Genomic DNA, 19,363 nt, shown 5'->3' with positions numbered 1-19,363 from the left:
CCCCCCCCTTTTTCATAGGTGGTAAAAAACATCAACTGTATTATGTCAAATGCATGTATACTGTATACCCAAAGCAAACTAGGGAGTCAACACAATTTAAAGGCCACATCAGTGTTTTTTCAATCTGCTAAGGGGATTTTCTTTATGAGGTTTTTTAACAATAATATGTGGTCCCCCAGCCTGCCCATGGTCCCCCAGTGGTTATAAATGGTGAGAAAGTGGCAGTTGGTCAAGGGGGGTCACTCCCCCAGCCTCCACACGGACTGTTGAATGCTGTGTATTGCGAGGACCTACCTCAGTAAGAGGTTTTGGCAGGCGCTCCAGTGCAAACTGGTGGTGGCATAGTTCACAGTGGCTGCTGTTGGAGGCGGTGAGCCAGTGCTCCAGGCATGTGCGGTGCACCATGGCCAGGCTACCGCAGCACTCGCAGGGGGACAGCAGCTCCCCTGAGGTCCTGCCTTCATGGCAGATCCTACAAAACGGCTCGTCGCTGCACAGACTGGAACACAGAGAGACAAGTGTCATGTCAGAGGAGAGTTAGTCTATGTCGACCATGTTTCAGCCACGGGATTGTTCCGGAGCCGCTGAATGTTCCGTCTTATGTTGTCCCTCACCTTCCACTTTCTTTTTGGTATTTTACACTCTGGTCAATTCAGGAAACCTACTCCGAGCTAGAACTGACAATCACATTTTTCTATTTTTGGGGGGAAATTTCTTATCACACGCTCTACAGCAATTCAAATTCCAGAGCTCGACTTCCGGGGGCTATTTTGCAGAGGCACCGTACCTGCGTCCAGTGCTTAGCGCCGCCCCAAGACCTTTCTGCACAGTACTGTGGAGATAGACATGTGGAGATCGTGCTATGGTAGACAGTTCAACACTTTGATGCTATTTTTCAACGTTTGTCACTTTATTTGACGTTTTCAACACTTCGCAACACTGACATATTATTAACTTTAGCTTTACAGTTATTTTTGGAATTCATGGTCAATAAACCTCACTTATAGGAAATTATACCCAATGTTTGAGTTAGAAAAGGAGAAATTAGGAATTATTTAGACTAAAATTAAAGGAATGTATGTTGATGGACAATCACAGACTGGAATATGCCAACTTTTACTCAATACTATTTAAAAACCATTTCAATTTGTTTTCAAATGCTATCAGAATTATAGAGTATAGTATAAAATTGAATAAGACCAAAAAGAATGACAGTAGAGATTTGTACTTTACAACTGGGTATTTAAAAAGAACATTGATATATGAAAACGGGTCAGTTTGACCTAAGGACAACATGAGGGTTAACATTTGCAAACTGTAACATTTCTGTATTTTCAGTTTTGCAGCTGGTGGAACATGCACTGCCCACTGGTGGATTAAAATAAAAATATTTGCCACAGTTAGGAGGGCCAGAGGGGGGGTTAGAAGCTTAATATTATGGGGACGCTGGCCACCCCCCAACCCCTCCAGAACCGCCACTGGACTCTTTGAATAACCTTAATTCAAGCAGTCTGAAGCCTTAAGACAGAAAGCAGAGTTATTGTGCATGCAGTTCATCTTCCTATCAAACAGCTGGACAGAGGAGATCCCATTTTACTGTTACCTGTCAAGTATTGCTGCACATTCCTCAGTGGCCATGTCACATGTGTGATAGTGCGTCACTTCTTGGTTGCAACTGTTGAGTTGCTCCTCCAGCCCGTGTTCAGGCAGTACCTTGACCTCCCCCACAGGGCTGGGCACCCACGGGCCCAGGGGTACCTCTGATGTCATGTCTGCTATGTAAGGGGCCATTCACTCACGCCAGGAGCATCACATCTGTTAGCAGACAGAGACACACACAGGGACGCTATTTACACACTGTTTCCTCATTTTATCATAGCATTCATCATGTGCTCTGGCAACAGCCAACACTGCAGAGACTGTTACATATTCACTGAATAGATGTGGAAAAGGTATATTTCACTAAAGTAAAAGGGTTTTCAGGAGTCCCCAGCAAAAATGGGGAAATCATGTCATAAATAAAACAGATTATGTGAAAGAATATGTGATTTTTGGCTCCTGGGTTTCAAACACTGAATGTGATAAAACATCTAAAAGCACAAATCCTATCAGACGGGGGTAATCTGGGAGAAATCTTATCAAATGGGGGTCTTTGGTCTAATTTGTGTCCGTTTTTGGGTTCTTGGGGTAGCAGACAGATTTGTAATTAGGATTTGACAGACTAGTGCAGAACGGGCTGATTGCTTTGCCTCCTGGTTTGCTCCAGAATCCTTGTCCCCCAAAAGAACTCACAGAAGGCCCTCAAACCACCCAACTGTACTTTTTGTGTACTTTTACTTTAACACAAACATATTATATTACTGCATTTACTGACGGCTCTCATTGTCATCACTTCAGTGAAAGCTCTTAAAACAAGCTGACAGACGAAGGTAACAACGCTCAGCCTAACAAAGTATTTCGATTTTACGGCCCGCAACGTTACACTTTTGTTTCAGTCGTCGAGCATTAAGCACCTAAAGAGACAGCGATTTCCCACAGACTCTAACACAACTCCAAATAAATGCTCATGTTGCTCTAGGTCAGCTGGGTGTGTTCATAGGCAAAGCTAGCCCTTTATATGAAAACATTATTTCAGCTTGTTCATCTGCCCCAAGTGGGAAAAAATCAATTCATGTAGCTTTAAAATTAAGAAATATAAAACTATACATATATAGTAATATCTGGAAAATTCTTGAAAACAGAATGGAATGTTCTCACTGCATTGGCAAATGTCATCTACTTTTAAGAAAATTTGCTTTTACAATGCAGATTTGAACTGTAAATGTCCTTACCTGTCTAATGCAACAGTCAGGTGACTCCAGCTCATAACATTTATAATTTAAATGAGTTTGTTCTCCCTTTTCACTTCAATAGTGTTGAGAGGGTCAACCTACAGCTCACCCTGTTTGCAATAAGCATGCATGATATCAAACTCGGTTCATGACAAGCAGGAGTTGTCCCCAAAACACAGGAGCCCCAACAGTGACACACACAAACACAGCAGCGATCGGCTGCAGACAGCCTAGCACACATATAGTACAGCTCAGGACAGCTAAGCCAATAGGCTTCCAAAAACAAATGTACAAAAGTAACACGTCCATTTCTAACAGTCTTACCAGCAGCTTGGTTTCCACAAACACCGTGTGATGCTGTGTGCTCCCGTACAGTTCCCCTCTGTTTATCAGAGTCTGTGTGTGCAAGCTTCTGCCCTAAAGCAGATTAGCGTGGCTGACAGACACACGGACGGCAAACGGCGGTGAGAACAGTGAGGGATTAGACGCAGGGGCAGAGTAAGGGCCTGGTCAGACAAATGAAAATCCCATCAGAGTGAGTTACACCAAGCAGGAGCAGCACCTCACCAGGTCCCCCCTTAATCCTGTTAGGGGGCTCCGAGCCTTTCACTGGCCTCCCAGCTCCTATGGTAATGTTGGCGGGTGGAGGTTGGTGGAGGCTGGTGGACGCTGTGCCACAGATGGGAAGCACAGGACTGTTGGTGGTACTGTTGTTCGGTTGAGAAAATAAACCCTACATAGTTATACTTTCCCATTTGAACTTATGTCCACATCACCCATAATTCCCCCCTACTTCAGTTGATCCACACTAGTCTTGTCCTGATGATGAAAACAGCCTGGAGCAAACAGATACACCTTCAACACACCTCCAACCTCTGAAACTCTTCTTTTGTTTTTGTATTAACCTCATAGTTTCCCAAAATCCTAAAAAGCACTCCTGGCTATCCCCAGCCAGTGTTTAACTTCTCATATGATGGATGCAGTAAGGACTTTTACATAGACCAGGGTCTTTTCAGCACTGACAAAAATAAAATGTGTAATGCAGATTAACTGTGGGTAATTGGTTTTAATGTGAAAATATTTCAAAAACAGTGATTGTTAAAAGATAACTACCGTTTTGTTGAACCTGGACCCTATTTTCCTGTTTTTGTGGGAACAACAATTTCTTCTTTTTTTTTTCTTTTTTTTTTTTTTACAATTCCTTTAGTGACATTTTTATAAAAGCAATAACACAAGGGTGTAACAAACAACCATGTCATTTTAGGGAACAACAATCTTTGACATTGCTTCAGTATTATTGCAAGATCGCTGCAGCAACAATACAAGCTACAATGTAAGTTAATTGTCCAGCTTGTATTTACGTTCACAAAAGTGCTGTTTTGCCATTGACAGGCTCAGATTAATATTCTAAGTGTCTGACAACATTATGGAAAGGATTTCCAAGGAGGTCGACCTTTCTGTTAAAGAGTAAGATCCTTTTTTTAAACGTAAAAACATCAGCAAAATTGCGTTTGCTAAACCCACCAGACTCCATGTAAATAAACAGTAATTTTAACATCATGGAACAGACTTTATTTAAAGTCGACAGAAACACAATAAAAATATGAAAAGACATTTTGGGTCGTCTTTCCCCTTTTAAAACCATCACAACTCTAGCTAGGTTGAACAAAATTAAATAGTTTACCAATTTACATGTGACAATATGCTTGCTCTATACACGCTAAAAGTATTGTTTTTATAAATACAGTCTGGTGGGTTTAGCGCTAGCGACTTCAGAGGTGTTTCTGGTTAAACAGAAAGGTATTAAAGGTATTATCTCTGAAGAGATCCTTTGCATAATGTTGTCAGACACTTAGACTAATAATCTGAGCCTGTCAGTTGCAAAACGAGCACTCTAGTGAAAGTAAATACAAGATGGACGATTGCCCTACAGGCTTACATTGTGGCTTGTTTTGCTGCTGCCAACTGCAGCGATCTTGCTTAATACTGGACCAATTTCAAAGATTGTTGTTCCCATCAGTCCCTCAGAGACAAAAACATAGGAAAATATGGTCCAGGTTGAAAAAAACGGTAATTACCCTTAAAGACATATGCAACTTTAAATTGAAAACGATGATATATTCCTACCAACAATACGTATTTTAGATCAGAAAATCAACTAAACAGAGTAAATAGATGCCTTTAAACTGTGGAAGCCACTGCCTTTGGATATTAAAATGTAAGATCTTTTGGTATTTTTTTTAACAAGAAACTAAAGAATTTTCTTTTTAATTAGGATTTTAAATTGGACTAATGTTCACAAGTGTTAAAAACTGTTTTTTTTTTTAAATACTTTTTTAACGCTGATGTTCATTTTCTGCAGTGTCCAGACTTGTTATTGTCTAATTGGTGTAATTTTTATTTTTTTCTTTGGGCTGTATCCGTGCACGAAAGGTGTGATTGCAATAAATCACAGCTAAAGTTAAAACATGTCTGTGTGGCGCCTGGGTTCTAAAGGAAGCCCTTCCATTCATATTCATAGTCTGTTTTCCCCATTTTCTGCACACAAGCTCAGATAAAAGTCCAGCTGAAAAATAACTCCAATAAGCACTGGGGAGAAAGAGAAGGACTTTCTCTCCCTCAAGCTCTAATCCTGTCTCGTATTCAGTCTGAGGCTACTGCGGACAAAGCCCAGAGGGAATGCACATCATTAGGAATTCCTTTATGATGAGACTGAGAGGGTGGAGAATCGGGGGGACAGCAGCAGCAGCAGCACAGGGAGCCCCAGACTTACTGGGTAAAAACATATATATATATGTATACCACTCTGATATCAACTCTAAAAACATTGGAGAACCCTTTTGCACTTATGTAAGCACATAATGTAATGTGACAGCTGCTGTCCTGTTTAAAAAAACAAATTAGCTGATCCCCGCTTGTATTCTGTCTACAATGGAGTGCAATGGAAATTTCTAAGTGACCCCACACTTTTGACCGGTAGAGTATATTTGTGTACTCTCCTTTAATCCCCTCTGTGGAGAGGAGCCAGAAGAGATCATCAGACATCACAGGAGAAGCTCATCCTCAGCCGCTCCCCCCTAGCGGGCAGAATGGACCGACAAACATCACTTTTTGGGGCAATGTTCAGATTTAGTTTGGCATGTAGACAGATGATACCAAAATGATCCTCAAAAGATGAGGAAATTGACTTCTGGATGGCTCTTTCTCTCAAGTACAAGGAAGGCTGCCAGGAGGCTCAAAGGGAGCTGCTGGAGTTTCAGGAGGGGAGCATGGAGCCCCCTGACATTATGTCTGTGGGCAAAATGAAAATTATGGATACCTGACGATTGAGCGTAGTGTAAAGCAGCCAGGTGTACATCAAGCGACCAGTATCGATGAATCTTGATGGATAATGAATTAAATCAAAACTTGTTTTCTGAACGAGTCCGCTTCATCAATGGTTTTATTTTGAAGGAGGAATTTACTTTAGAAGAAAAGCATTTAGGGCTGGACTTGGTTGAGAAAAACTAGAATATATGGTGAATAAATAACATGTGATGTAATGTAAAGTTTTGCAATCTGTACTTTTACTTTGACGTAGGTATGTTTTGTTTGAAGTACTTTTAAATGACATCCGTTACCAAGTCAAAAAAAGTAAATATAAAAGCTCTCTAACGTTGGCAAAATACAACGTAAAATGTAAATTCAAACATAGTTCGAATATAGTATAATACAACTCAGGACTGTCAACCAACTAAAATGGAAAGCAAGTATAAAAAGATATTAAAGAAATGTATATAAAAGTATATCTCATTTGAAATAAGCTACTTTTAACTTTTAAGATTTTTATACAAGTAATTGTACTTAAGTAAAGGTTAATCAAATTAATAGTACTTTTACTTAAGTAGAATATTTGTGAACTGCCCACCTCTAGCTGTTGGCACCTCTGGGCAACCTGATGTTGTGTCTGGGCTTTTGTCCATTTGCAATCAGCGGGCTCTTTAACCCCCCTCCATTCGCATTGTGTCAGATGGGACCGGGGCCCTCTCTAATCCTACTTGGAGCGAGGGGCCACTCTCCAGTCTATCGATCCCTCGCTCCATCAGGTCCCAAATCAGCCATTAAAAGATGGTAATCCAACTCAGTCTGAATCGATAGCAGACAAAAGCTCTGTCGGAGGCTGTCTGGACATTTACTCCCACTCTGTGCATGATGCTTTACCTGTACACCATCGTTATCATGGTAGAAATGCTGCAACACATGCTCCTTGGAGATACAAGTATCATTAATAGGAGTCAAAATATGATGTTATGTGATCCGTATGCCTTGAAAAAAGAAGTTTGAATAATGCAAGAGGGGGATACATGACCAGGAATATGAAACACAGAAGGGGTATCGTAAATACAGTTAAATGACTCAAACACAGTATTTGTTTTTTTACAACAAGTCCTCTAAACTATACAATCATATGAAATGGTCGCAGTTTGGTTAGGCACAAAAACTACTTAGTTAAGTTTAGAAAAAGTGGTTTCAGTTAAAATCAGAAGTTACTTCAATCAATCAATCAATCAACTTTTATGTATATAGCACTTTACAATAACCAGCAGGTACCCAAAATGCTTCCCATCATAAACCTAGAGTAAAGCAATTTATTATGCAATAACAAGAATGAAACATGGAAAACAGTAAAATCAGAAAAGGTTACATAGAAACAGGAGAGGGAAATTGTCTACTAGGTACACGGTACTACTACCTCTACTAGGTATTAAAAGCCATTCTAAAAAAAAAAGTTTTGAGTTTGGACCTTAAAAGAGCTACATCTGTAATCTTCCAAATATCAGGGGGTAACTTGTTCAGAGTCTCGGGACAGCAAGAGCAAAAGTCTGATCACTCTACCGTTTATACCTTGTCCTTAGGACATCTAAAACCAACTGATTTGAAGACTGCAAGGACCGGTTGTGCTCTAGCAGGGTTAAAATCTCGGACCAGAGTCCAACACTCCAGGGCCAGGTCATTTAAGGCCTTGAAAACAAATAATAAAATCTTGAAATTGATTCTAAAATGCACAGGAAGCCATTGTAGGTTGTAATGTGTGCATGTCTAGATGTATTTGTCAAAACAAGCTGCAGCAGCATTTTGCACAAGGTAAAGACGTGAGATGGACGTCTGATTCAAACCTTTTCTAGATCAAGCTGAGGCCAAGAATTGAACCCTGGGGTACCCCACAAGAGAGAGAAGCAGTTGACGAGGAGTGGTCACCAATCATGACAGAGAAGCTCCTATATGCCAAATAGGCCTACACAATGGAGAGGAGGACTGCATGGTCCACTATATCAAATGCCGCTGTGAGCTCCAAAAGCACTAAAACATCTACAGACAAGGCAATATAATTGTGTACTCTCAGCAGTACAGACTCAGTGCTGTACTTCACTTCCGGTTACACCTACTCTGGCATTGAGAAAAACCTCCTCTGGTTTATTGGCATTTTTTTTAAACCAATCACAATCGACTTGGGTGGCACTAAATGCCAGATGGAGCAACGGTGCCTCTGCAAAATAGCCTCAGGAACGAACAAGTTTTGGTGCAACATGTGTACGATCAAAACTTGTTTTTGTCTGCAACAGAAAACTCTGATAGGACAGATAGTCTAGCTATCTGTCTGGATTTACCCTGCAGAGATCTGAGGAGCAGGGTCCTCAGAAATCCACCGGAGTTTAGAATGCCAACAAAAGAAAGAGGAAGGTAACGAACATCTGGCCAAAATGAGGGACATTACCAGAATTTCCGGCGGCACCAGAGCAATCCCAGAAGTGGAACATCAAAGATATAGACTAGGTTGCACAGTACACATTGTTGTACACACAACAGCAGGTGTATCCATACAGTTCTTCTGTGTACTACAAATGTTGCTGGAGTTTTACCTTGTAAAATGATTAAAAACTCACAGAATATATAACTGATTTCAAGATAGACATGTTTGCAGATATGCAAATAAGATTTATTGTACAGCTCAATAAAATGTAGAAAGTTTTTGGTGTTTAGACTCCATTGCTCTACAAATCTGTACATGTATAGGGGTAGAGAACTATCAGACAACCCAGATAGAATCTAGTCACTGGTGGTGGCGAAAAAGGAGCCCGAAGGAGGCTCCGGACCGGTCAGCTGGAGTAGATGACTGGAGGTGGAAGGGGGGGTGGAGGGTTGCACCCCTTGCCTGAAATGACAGCTGATAGCAAAGGGAGAAACAGATTTATTTAAAACAGGGTTGTGACTCTTTGATTGGCCCTTGCCATTGTCTAACAACTCGGATTGGTTTAGCAGGAAGGTGAACGCCTCCAACAGCTGATTGGAGTTAGGTAGAACATTGATTCAGAGTAAATGCTTCCTGAAAGGATATACACTGAGATACACTTCAATCAGGTGAGACTAGATGCAGATATGTGACAGTTATACACAACATGATAAAATACACATTTATTAGGATAAAAGCTGAATTGACTTAGGAGAGTATCAATTAAAAGTTAGGTCTTCCTGAAAGAATTTACGCTGCGCTACGTTAGTTTCATTGTGAATGCCGTGCATCATCTTGTCAGGAAATACTGGTAGCAAAGGAGGGTGAAGGAGGGTCTGGCTGCTACACACAGCATTCAGGGATGGGAAGAAAACATGTTCTGGTTTATTGGCATTTCTTTAAACCAATCACAATCATCATGGGCGGTGCTAAAGGCCGCATGGGCTCCGTGCAAAGTTGTTTGTGCGAGAGAAAACTCAGATTGGGAAGATAGTCTAGCTAGCTGTCTGGATTTACCCTGCAGAGATCTGAGGAGCAGTTAACCACAGTCCTCAGAAATCCACTGGATTTAACATTCCAACACAAAGAAAGCAGAAGGTGATGGAAAACACATGCATTTGTCGGAATTTCTTGCAGCACCGGAGCAATCCCAGAAGTGGAACGCGAAGGATGTAGACTAGAAACATAGGACTCGCACTTGGCAGTTTGAGAAAGATTCTGAATGCATCATTAAAAGTATAATGCGTAGTTTCTGTCATCCCCATGGGGAATTCTAAGTAAGGACAGCAAAACTGTCATTGCGTCCACACGATACAAGCCTTCTGTAAACACGTCCCCACCTGCACTCCTCCTTACACACATCTGCTAGTAGCCAAGGAGGACACAGAGAAGAGGTCATTATCTTCACTCAAGTTTCTGCACGGGAAAGTTGCCACAATCTTCTGAACATAGCCATACTGAGAAATACAGAATATAGTGTATACAGAGTTGTGGGGAGCTGACAGTCTTAATTAGCTTTGTAGCAACTTATTTGAAAAATGGCTTAACTGTAACGGACATTACGCACTAAAGCTTTAAATGCAACCTGAAGCTTTTTCATTTTTGCCTTCCTATAGCTGCACCACAAGTGGGCGCCGCGGAGTGGAGGACAGTAGGCTCTAAAAAGGGCAGATTTATCATCATCTGTACACATGTGAAATTCACATGCCAGCATATTGGCTTGTGCATACAGTTTGCAATGCTGGCGCTGCACATCATCATCATCAATACCACCATCATCATCACATGAATCATTTCTGATGATGCGACCCAAATATCTTAATTTGTGGACTGCTTATAGTCCTCCGTCTGCCATGAAGAGTGAATCAAAGGGAATTTGAAGCTAATGCACACAAAACATTGCAGCTCTGAGACCAAGACTGAGACGGGTCTTAGCCAGGACTGTTTGAAGTGAGGAAAGGGCTCACTGGGGGTTTTATCTGGGGACACGACCATTTCATGCTAGCAGACCTTTCAAAGGTCTTTTTTTAAAACACAGATAAGAGGATTGGCAAGTGGTTGGAGAGGAGCAGTCACAACAAGCTCTGGAACAGACGACCAGACAGAGGACACCAGACGGAACCCCATTAAAATTAAAAAACTGTTTGCACATCCTTCATTTCCTGCATTCTGGTGATGTTTTTGGTCCTCAATTCATGGTGTAATATCTTTATTTATGTAAAGGAAATAGTTATTCTCCTGGATTGTTCAATACTTTCTGCGTACTCAAAAGATCACACATTACGGGATGTTGTATTAGGACAGTTCTGCTAACTATCTTTTGTGGAATGAGGTTGATGGTGTGTGAAGCACCTGGATTTCTGACAGATCTAAAGCGACATCATTATCATCTGAAGGATGATAATCTAAAAGGAAGTTTTTCCTCACCACTGTCACACTGTTGCTTACTCTGGAGGAAACTACTAGAACTGTTGGGTCCTTGTAAATTCTGGAGTGTGGTCTATCTGTATAGTGTCTTGAGATAACTCTTATTATGAATTGATACTATAAATAAAATTGAATTGAAATTGAATCTGTGGGGGTGGACACTCCCTCATCCGTCTCATCATCAGACTCTGTGACAGGCTGATAAACTCGACAAAGTTGGATCTACTTTGTTGAGTTTTTGTTGGTTTTAGTTTTCCGCACCAATAACATCATATGTGTGTCTACTGTGAACTCTCCTACGTGCCAATAAAACCTTGCTGGTCTAAGGTGGATCTCCTGATCCAGTGGCGTGTTACTCCCATAGAACTTCCGTTGTTCGCCGTCCAGATATCCGCGGTAGGTAGTCGACCTCCTTCAGCGCGGCCTTCGCATTTCTCTCCATCGCTGCATACTCCTTCTCCCTGTAAGAAGAAACACTTTCTATCAATGTTTTTAATATTTTCTTACGTTTTTGTCCCTTTTTTCAACACTTTTGACACTTTTTTCCAATGTTTGTCACTTGTTTTAATGAACAACATGTAACACCAACTTATTGACTTTAGTTTTACAGGTTTTTTTCGAATTTACGGTCAATAAACCTCATTTATAGGAAATTATCACTAATGTTTGATTTAGAAAAGCAGAAATTAGGAATTATTTTGACTAAAGTTAAAGGAATGGATGTTTGATGGATAATCACAGACTGGAATATGTCAACTTTTACTCAATACTATTTCAAAACCACTTAAATTTTTTTTTTAATGCTATAAAATTGAATAAGAAGCCCCAAAATGAATGAAAGTAGAGATTTGTACTTGCCAAAGAGCGTTGTGTGGAATCAATCATGTTATTTTGGGCAAATATAATTGGGTAGTTAACCATTGTGTTGTCTTCCCGTCAACCATGAATAAAAAACGTTTTGGTCACTTTTTTCAACATTATTATTGCTTTTTCTGATATTTTTGTCACTTTTTCCATGTTGTGGGTGCTTTTTTGATGTTTTTTGATATTTTTATTGTTGACATTTTCAGCGTCCATTTTTTGTGCTAAAAAAAAACAAAATCATTGAATTTGACCCAAGGACAACATGAGGTTTAAGGGCGGCATTTCCTCTACAACATACTGCCCGAATGACTTCTTCAACTTCCCCCCACTTACTGGTTTTGCATGAAGTCCAGCTTTTGTTGTTGGGTGGTGGGGGGGCTCCTGCTCTCTGCTTCGCACCACCTGGTGGGACTTGCTCGTAGATGCACGTTGTTAACCCCCAGCACAGAGTGTGCAACGGACCTCAACCCTCCTGGTGTCCTCGGGTCAATTTGACCCATTTTCAAAAAGTTCCTATATCCGAAATGTGTGTTTCTTTCAACCAAATTGTCAGACAAAATAACATGGATAGTCCCATAAACCTATTTTACAAGAGAAATAATTGATCAGTTCATTACTTTCATTAAATTTGGGTGCTTCAATCAACATTATGACATTTGAATTTTGAAATTTGAATTAAAGAAAGTAAAAAAAATGTGACTACAACATCGGGGAAAAGCAACAAAAGTGTTGAAAAAAACAACCAAAACCAAAAACGATATTTACCCTAACAGTTGCATGGTCGGCTGGAAGACAACACAAGGGTTTATTTTGCCATCTTTAGCTGACACAAACTCAAAATAGTGACTGTATTTCCAGCTAGAAAACGTGCATCTGTCTCCTCCCTCCATTGTTGTTTACGTCTGTAAATGTGTCTTGTCGCATATGTGACTCATTCCCCGAGATGCAAGAAGAAAGCAAAAAAAATGTTTTTCCTAACGAAAAAAAACAAAATAACTTGGATAAGTAACTTTAATCTGATTACTGGTTTGGAAATAGTAACGCGTTAGATAACTCGTTACTGAAAAAGTGGTTAGATTAGAATAACGCGTTACTAAATCTCAAAATTAGCGTTACTGGCATCACTGATCATGACACAAGCATCTTGATGTCTTTTAGTGTCCAAAAGCATTCCAAAAGTGATTGTGCCCTTCCATACGGGTCATCATTTAAAATATGCCTCTCCATTAAAGGAAGAGCCCGTTGGCTTTCAGAGGACTAATCTGTGAAGAATGCTCTATCAGCTGACACTATCAGCAGCTCCTCCAGCAGAGGAAGGCTGATGTCTCTCCGGTTTAAAAGGGATCCTGTCTAGGCCAAAGAGAGATGGGAGCATGCCAAGTGACTCATGTCAAGTGGACATCCTTATCTGTGAAAGATGGGGTGGCTCTCTCTCTCTCGCCGTGGCTCCAGTGGTCTCTGGGCAGCCAGGCAGAGAGCAGGCTGAAGCCAGGGAGGGAAGCTGCTCTGATTTCAGAAGAACCTTACGACTAAAAAATGGGAGGCAAAAGTTTCTAGAATTATGGGGGAAGCAGAGCCGGACCTGTCCAATTTGGTTTTGGTCCAGTTTAGGATTTGCCTAAACTGCCTAAGCCCCCTGTTTTTGACGCTTTATTTGTTGCTTTCTTTACGTTTTTGATACTTTTCAAGGTTTTTGTCCCTTTTTTCAAATTAGTGTTGTATTTTTCTGACTTTTTTGTCACTTTGTTGATGTCTGTGACGCTTTAGTCAACGTTTTTTATTGCTTTTTGATAGTTTCATAGTTTTGTCACTTTTTTCAATCATTTTCAGCTTTTAACTGTACTCTCTTGGACTTTTGGACCATAGCATTAGCCTATTCGGCCCATGCCCCGGCCCGGGCCTGTAGATTGGACAGGAGCGTGTAGTCCAGATCCGGCGGTTTAAGATGTCAGCGAGTGCAACAGGGTAGGACTTGAGGAGGAGGAAAGCCAGCTTCCCCCCCCAAGGGCCGTCGGAGGCCACTGCCCACCATGACGGAGTGGACCCTTCTCAAACGCCTCTTGGACGCCGTGCACCAGCACTCCACCATGATCGGCCGCCTGTGGCTCACCGTCATGGTCATCTTCCGGCTGCTCATTGTCGCCGTGGCGACTGAGGACGTGTACGCCGACGAGCAGGAGATGTTTGTTTGCAACACGCTGCAGCCGGGCTGTTCCACCGTGTGCTACGACGCCTTCGCGCCCATCTCGCAGCCACGCTTCTGGGTCTTTCACATCATTACCGTGTCCACGCCCTCGCTCTGCTTCATCATCTACACCTGGCACAACCTGTCCAAGCTGCCGCTCAGCTCCACCCAGAGGCAGGGCCAGGGCCCCGTGGCTGGCCCGGGCCAGAGCCCCGTGGCTGGCCCGGCCCAGAGAGGCCCCGGTGGAGAGCAAGGGGACGAACGGAAGGTGTACGATCGGAGCTGCGACTCCGACAGCTGCTCCATCCGCTCCCATAAGCATCTAGGTAGGGGTGTAACGATACAGCCATCTGGATCCATCCGGTGATCCACGGTTAGGACTCGGCATCATGAACCGGCTCCAACTTGGAATCGCTTCAAAAATGAAGATTCCAACGTAACCTTTTTATTTATTGGAGTTGTTCGAAAAATTTGGTTTAGTGTCCGATTATCGGTTTCAGCCTTTACACGGGCAAGTTTTGGTTTCCGCAGCGACCGCCGTACTTCAGCCATGTGGCTTTATTTTATAGTACTTTACTTTAAGTATCACCTGTTCCAACTCCAACCCTCAAAGAACCGGAATCCAGAATTGATAAGGAACCGGAATCAATAGGAAGATTTTGAATTGGAATCAGAATTGTTAAAATAAAAACGATCCAATATTATCAATGCCAAGTGAAAATATTGATACATACCGTCTGTATGATGTTCCTTTATTTTATCTTTATCTCATATACTGTATATATAATACTTTGTTTTTAATTTAAATGTCTTAAAGAGCTCAGTTATAAAGTTGTCAAATCATATTTTAGTTGCTAGTTTTTTTAATTTTTGACACTTTCTACAACTGAATCAAAATCGTATCGTGACAGACTTTGTGGTATCAGCAAGTTTCGTATCATCTGCCAAAAAATCAATATAATATTGTATTGTGATAAGGCGTGTGATTTACACCTCCTACATCTAGGTCACAGCCTGGCAGACGTGTTGCAAGGCATCACCGCCCAGAGTCTCCAGAGGGGAGACCCAAACAACATGGCGCCCGTGAGCCATGCCCGAGCCGGCCCCTTCAGGGTGCGGGGTGCACAGGGTCTCGGGACCTCCGGCGGGGTTCTGTCCAAATGCTATGTCTTCCACGTGTGCCTGCGGGCCGTCCTGGAGCTGGGCTTTGTCCTGGCCCAGTGGAAGCTGTTTGGCTTCCGGGTGCCTGTGCACTTCCTGTGCACATCGGCGCCATGCAGCCAGCCGGTGGACTGCTACGTCTCCCGGCCCACGGAGAAGACGATATTCCTGCTCTTCATGTTCTGCGTGGGTGTTTTCTGCATCCTGCTCAATCTGCTGGAGCTCAACCACCTGGGCTGGAAGAAGATCCGGCAGGTAGTGCGGCTGAGGGAGAGGAGGGCGTCCTGGGGAGGGTGTCCCGGTATGAGGGGGGGGTATGAGACCTTCCCTGCGGACAGCCCCTCACCCACATGCTCCCTAGGCTTTAGGGGCGTGACCGGCACCACCTCCCTGCCCACCCTGGGCCTTGTGGTGGGCCATCGGCCCGACTGGAGCTGCGCTGCGCCCGGGGACAACGACCCAGGGAAACCCAACACTCAGGACTCCCAGAGGGGAGAGAGGCAGCCTCTGAAGAGTCAGAGAGCCGTCAGAGAGTCCAAACAGAGGAGCGCCGAGGTCTGGATCTAGTTTAGACCGCGGGGATGCACGCCGCTGCCTTTCTTTGTGGAGTTGGAAAGTAACAAAATACAATTACTCAGGTTTCTATAATTGAGTAGTTAAAAAAAAAGTACTTTTATTAAAGTATGTTTTGTTTGAAGTATTTTCGTATTTTGCTACATATTAAATGACATCAGTTATGGGGTCAAAAAAAGTTAATAAAAAAGGTCTCTAACATTGTTTTTCACCATTGCTAGGGCAAAATAAACTGAAATGGAAAGTTACTTTGTGCCCCTATTAAATCACAAGAGCCTTTGATTTTATTTAAATATTTATGAATATAAATATAAAAAAGTAATGTATATCTCCCCCAATGTTAACACTTTATGTCTCTCACAGTGGACATAAACCTATGATGACAATTTCAGACCCCTCCATGATTTCTAAGTGGGAGAACTTGCAAAATAGCAGGGTGTTCAAATACTTATTTTCCTCACTGAGGTCTGGCAATGCAAGATTATCTGCATACAGATGGGAACAGCAGTTTGCCAAAGATGAAATATCACTGTTGATGTACTGTTGATAGCGAAAAGGATGGGACCTAAAATTGAACCCTGTGGAACACCTTTTGTTACCGTTAAAAAAAACTCAGTATGGTAGCTTACCAATTTACAGATGTTGTCTGTCAACACTGATTCCAAGTGATGAGATCTGGCACCAGTTCATCCCTAAGGTGTTGGATGGAGGTTGAGGTCTGTGTAGACCAGACAAGCTTTTCCAAATAAAACTGGGAGAGTGTTTTATGGAGCTGGCTTAAAGCACTGAACTGCTGACACAAAGTTAGAAGCACACTGTGATCTAAAACAACAATGTGTGTCTTAACATTAAACTTTCCCTTGATTGGAACTACAGGGAGCTTACAGCATTACAAACAGCCACACAACAAAAATACACATTATTTTGGCCATATTGTATAATTCACAGATCAAGAAACACAAAAAAAAAACAGACGTGAATGGTGGCTCAATATTTGCTTGTCATTTATTTACGCAATATATTTATTCATATATTCATTTACAACATCTATAAAACACCTTTTGCATAAATTATGCTACTGGAAAAACAAAACACAGAACTGCGCAGCCAGTTTCCTTTGCCCAGCGTGTGGTTGTAAAATGAATAGTGAGGAGAGACGTGTTGGAACTGTAAAGGCAAACAGAGGTACAGTGCTGGGAGAGAGATTTTTAGTTTTAGTGTATCAAAAGTCAGCCATTCATACTGTGTGGCTAACTGCCAAAAGTATTTGTTTAAAACCTTTTCAGTCTTAAATCTGTAAACAAAGTCAAACGCTTTGGAAATTGATGGTTAATATGGAAGGTTTCATGATGACTGCATAACAATACAGTCTTCTTCCCTGCTGTTTTCTGAAGACTGAATGCAGGAATAAACTTTTGATGGACTCCTTTCTGTGATGTGTGGTGTTGTAATGTGTTACAGATGGCACCTTGTGCTTAAAGCTCCTCGTTATCCAACATTCAAAATAACAATCTTTAGAAAAAAATGTATCATGCAATATCTTGAACATCTAGGCAATTGCAAGCTAATAGTAAGTATCCGATACATTTTCTTTATTTTATCGCTATTGTATAAAGTCTTTGTTGTTTTATTGGTCCACATACATAAAAAAAAAGAATATAGTCCAACAGGTACATTTTGGGACATACACCCTATATAAACTAAGGAGACATAAACACACTTCTGGAGAGAAATAGGTGTTTTGTGGAATTTACAAGAATAATTTTGGGCACCATAAAAGCCAGTATTCACATAGTGGTTGAACAAATAAAGACTGGCATTAAAAAGGGCAGCTGGGGTGGGATTACCTGTGCTATGATAACGCACTTGATACATTACTTGATACTTGATACATACTGAATGAATAATTTCATCAGTGCATCATGTCATACTCACCACTGTGCTCTTTGTTTTTTTAATATAAATCCTGTTCACTGATTATTAATTCCAATCATGTTATCAAGTTACTAACAAACTTAACATTTTCTGCAAATCTTTCAAACCAAGAGCTTAATAGGAACAGCACGTTATAAACACAATTTAAATACTATCTTTAAAGGCTTTGCTGGATTATGTCACAACCAGATTCTGTTACTCTTCTCTGTTGCAGCTGTGAACAAAACCGGCAAGAGTTGCTAAACTGACCCAGAATCCGATAACACTTTATAATAAGGTACACAAAAAAGGGTAGTTACTGTTTTTTGTAAAACCTTATTGTAAAGCATTACCAAGAATCTAAAAGTAATTGGCTTCCGTCCACACTTATGGGCATGTGACCGATTCTTTGAACAATGTGTTCAGAATAAATTAATAAAAGAAAAGAGGATTTTGTTGACATGAGAAACTGAGAGCAGCAGAGCGGTGAGTAGGACCTGACCAGGTTGAAAGGTTGTAAATGTACGTTTTCCTGAATATATCCTGACGTACTTTTGAGTTTGCATCAACGTGCAATTAAAAAAGGACCGGATCCCAACACAGGAGGGCTTCTCACTAAAATATCATTTGACTGGGGAGCTTATTCTCCGGAGTCCTTAGCTTTCTGGCCTTGCAGATTTCCTTGGATCAGGGTGGCACCATGGTTGTAGCTGCCGCCGTGGTCCTGCTCTATGCCCTGCAACACCCTACCACCCCCTGAACTGCTACAACTATTATTTCTAGTCACTGTTCCATTATCTTTATTGTGATTATATTTGCCAATGTTCATCACACCCCCAACTGGCACCGTCAGACACCACCTACCAACAGCCTGGGTCTGTCCCAGTTTTTTTTTGCCAGTAAAACAGAACTTTTTCCTCGTTACACTAAATGCTTGCTCTTGGATGAATTGTTGGAACGGTTGGGTCTTTGTAAATTAGAGTGTGGTCTAGACGTGAGATAACTCTTGTTATGATTTGATACTATTAATAAAATTGAAATTGAAATTGAAATAACCTACAGCTTATCACTAGCCAATCAGAGAGCTGGAATGAGCTTCACAAGACAACAGGATCATCTGCTTCCACGGACATCCTATTTAAGATAAATTTTTCCCAATCTATATCACAAGAATTGAGATAGTGGATTCATTATACAGTAGTACAGTCCTAAGAACATCTGTGGTTATATAAATATAAGCATCTACCACTGTGACGTCACGTATACATGTGCATCAGTGATTCTAACCCGGTTGTGAACAACACAAAGTGCAACGCTGAAGAAAAGGAGAAAGTAAACATCGACAAACAGAAAGGTGTGTGTCCATGAACACACGTATGTGCTGGGTCGATTCTATAGCTTCAGTGCAAACAAAGACAACAATCCAAAAAAGCACATTCATATGGTTGCAGTGTGCCAAGGCATTCATCCCTATCCGACACAGAGTGGGCTGTTCAGTCCTTACATTATGTCACAATAAGTCAGAGCATGTAAACAGTGAGAGAAAGAGAGAGAGAGAGAGAGGAAGTTCACTTCAGTTCCTCACAGTTGTAAAAACACTTAAGAGAGCAGCAGGCAAACAGGTTAAGTCAGTTTGGG

General features: G+C 41.5%; 2 protein-coding genes across 4 annotated transcripts in view; one reads left to right on the top strand and one right to left on the bottom strand.

Annotated features, from left to right (window-relative positions):
- zgc:158785 (uncharacterized protein LOC791214 homolog) overlaps positions 1-3,298 on the bottom strand; it is a 7,956-nt gene extending 4,658 nt beyond the window's left edge. For 2 of the 3 annotated variants that reach the window (XR_004656163.1, XM_034868173.1), the window contains exons 1-3: positions 3,156-3,298; positions 1,604-1,815; positions 295-499 (exon numbers count right to left, since the gene is read on the bottom strand). Coding sequence is in view for 2 of the 3 variants with exons in the window: in XM_034868173.1 (XP_034724064.1) it covers positions 295-499; positions 1,604-1,791 (393 nt within the window). In the remaining variant the exon portion in view is untranslated. Of the gene's footprint in view, positions 1-294; positions 500-1,603; positions 1,816-2,831; positions 2,942-3,155 lie in introns of all 3 variants that reach the window. The other variant, XM_034868179.1, reaches the window with a different exon arrangement.
- Positions 3,299-13,838: 10,540 nt separating this feature from the next.
- On the top strand, positions 13,839-15,908 carry cx36.7 (connexin 36.7). Its single transcript, XM_034868222.1, has 3 exons — positions 13,839-14,227; positions 14,312-14,403; positions 15,141-15,908. Exons 1-3 carry the CDS (start codon positions 13,923-13,925, stop codon positions 15,803-15,805), a joined length of 1,062 nt encoding a protein of 353 aa, XP_034724113.1. The 5' UTR covers positions 13,839-13,922; the 3' UTR covers positions 15,806-15,908.
- Positions 15,909-19,363: the final 3,455 nt, after the last annotated feature.

This window comes from Etheostoma cragini, chromosome 1 (genome assembly GCF_013103735.1).
Source record: "Etheostoma cragini isolate CJK2018 chromosome 1, CSU_Ecrag_1.0, whole genome shotgun sequence".
Taxonomy (NCBI): Eukaryota; Metazoa; Chordata; class Actinopteri; order Perciformes; family Percidae; genus Etheostoma; species Etheostoma cragini.
The sequence above is the reverse complement of the archived record's forward strand: the minus strand, read 5'-3'. Positions and strand labels throughout refer to the sequence as shown.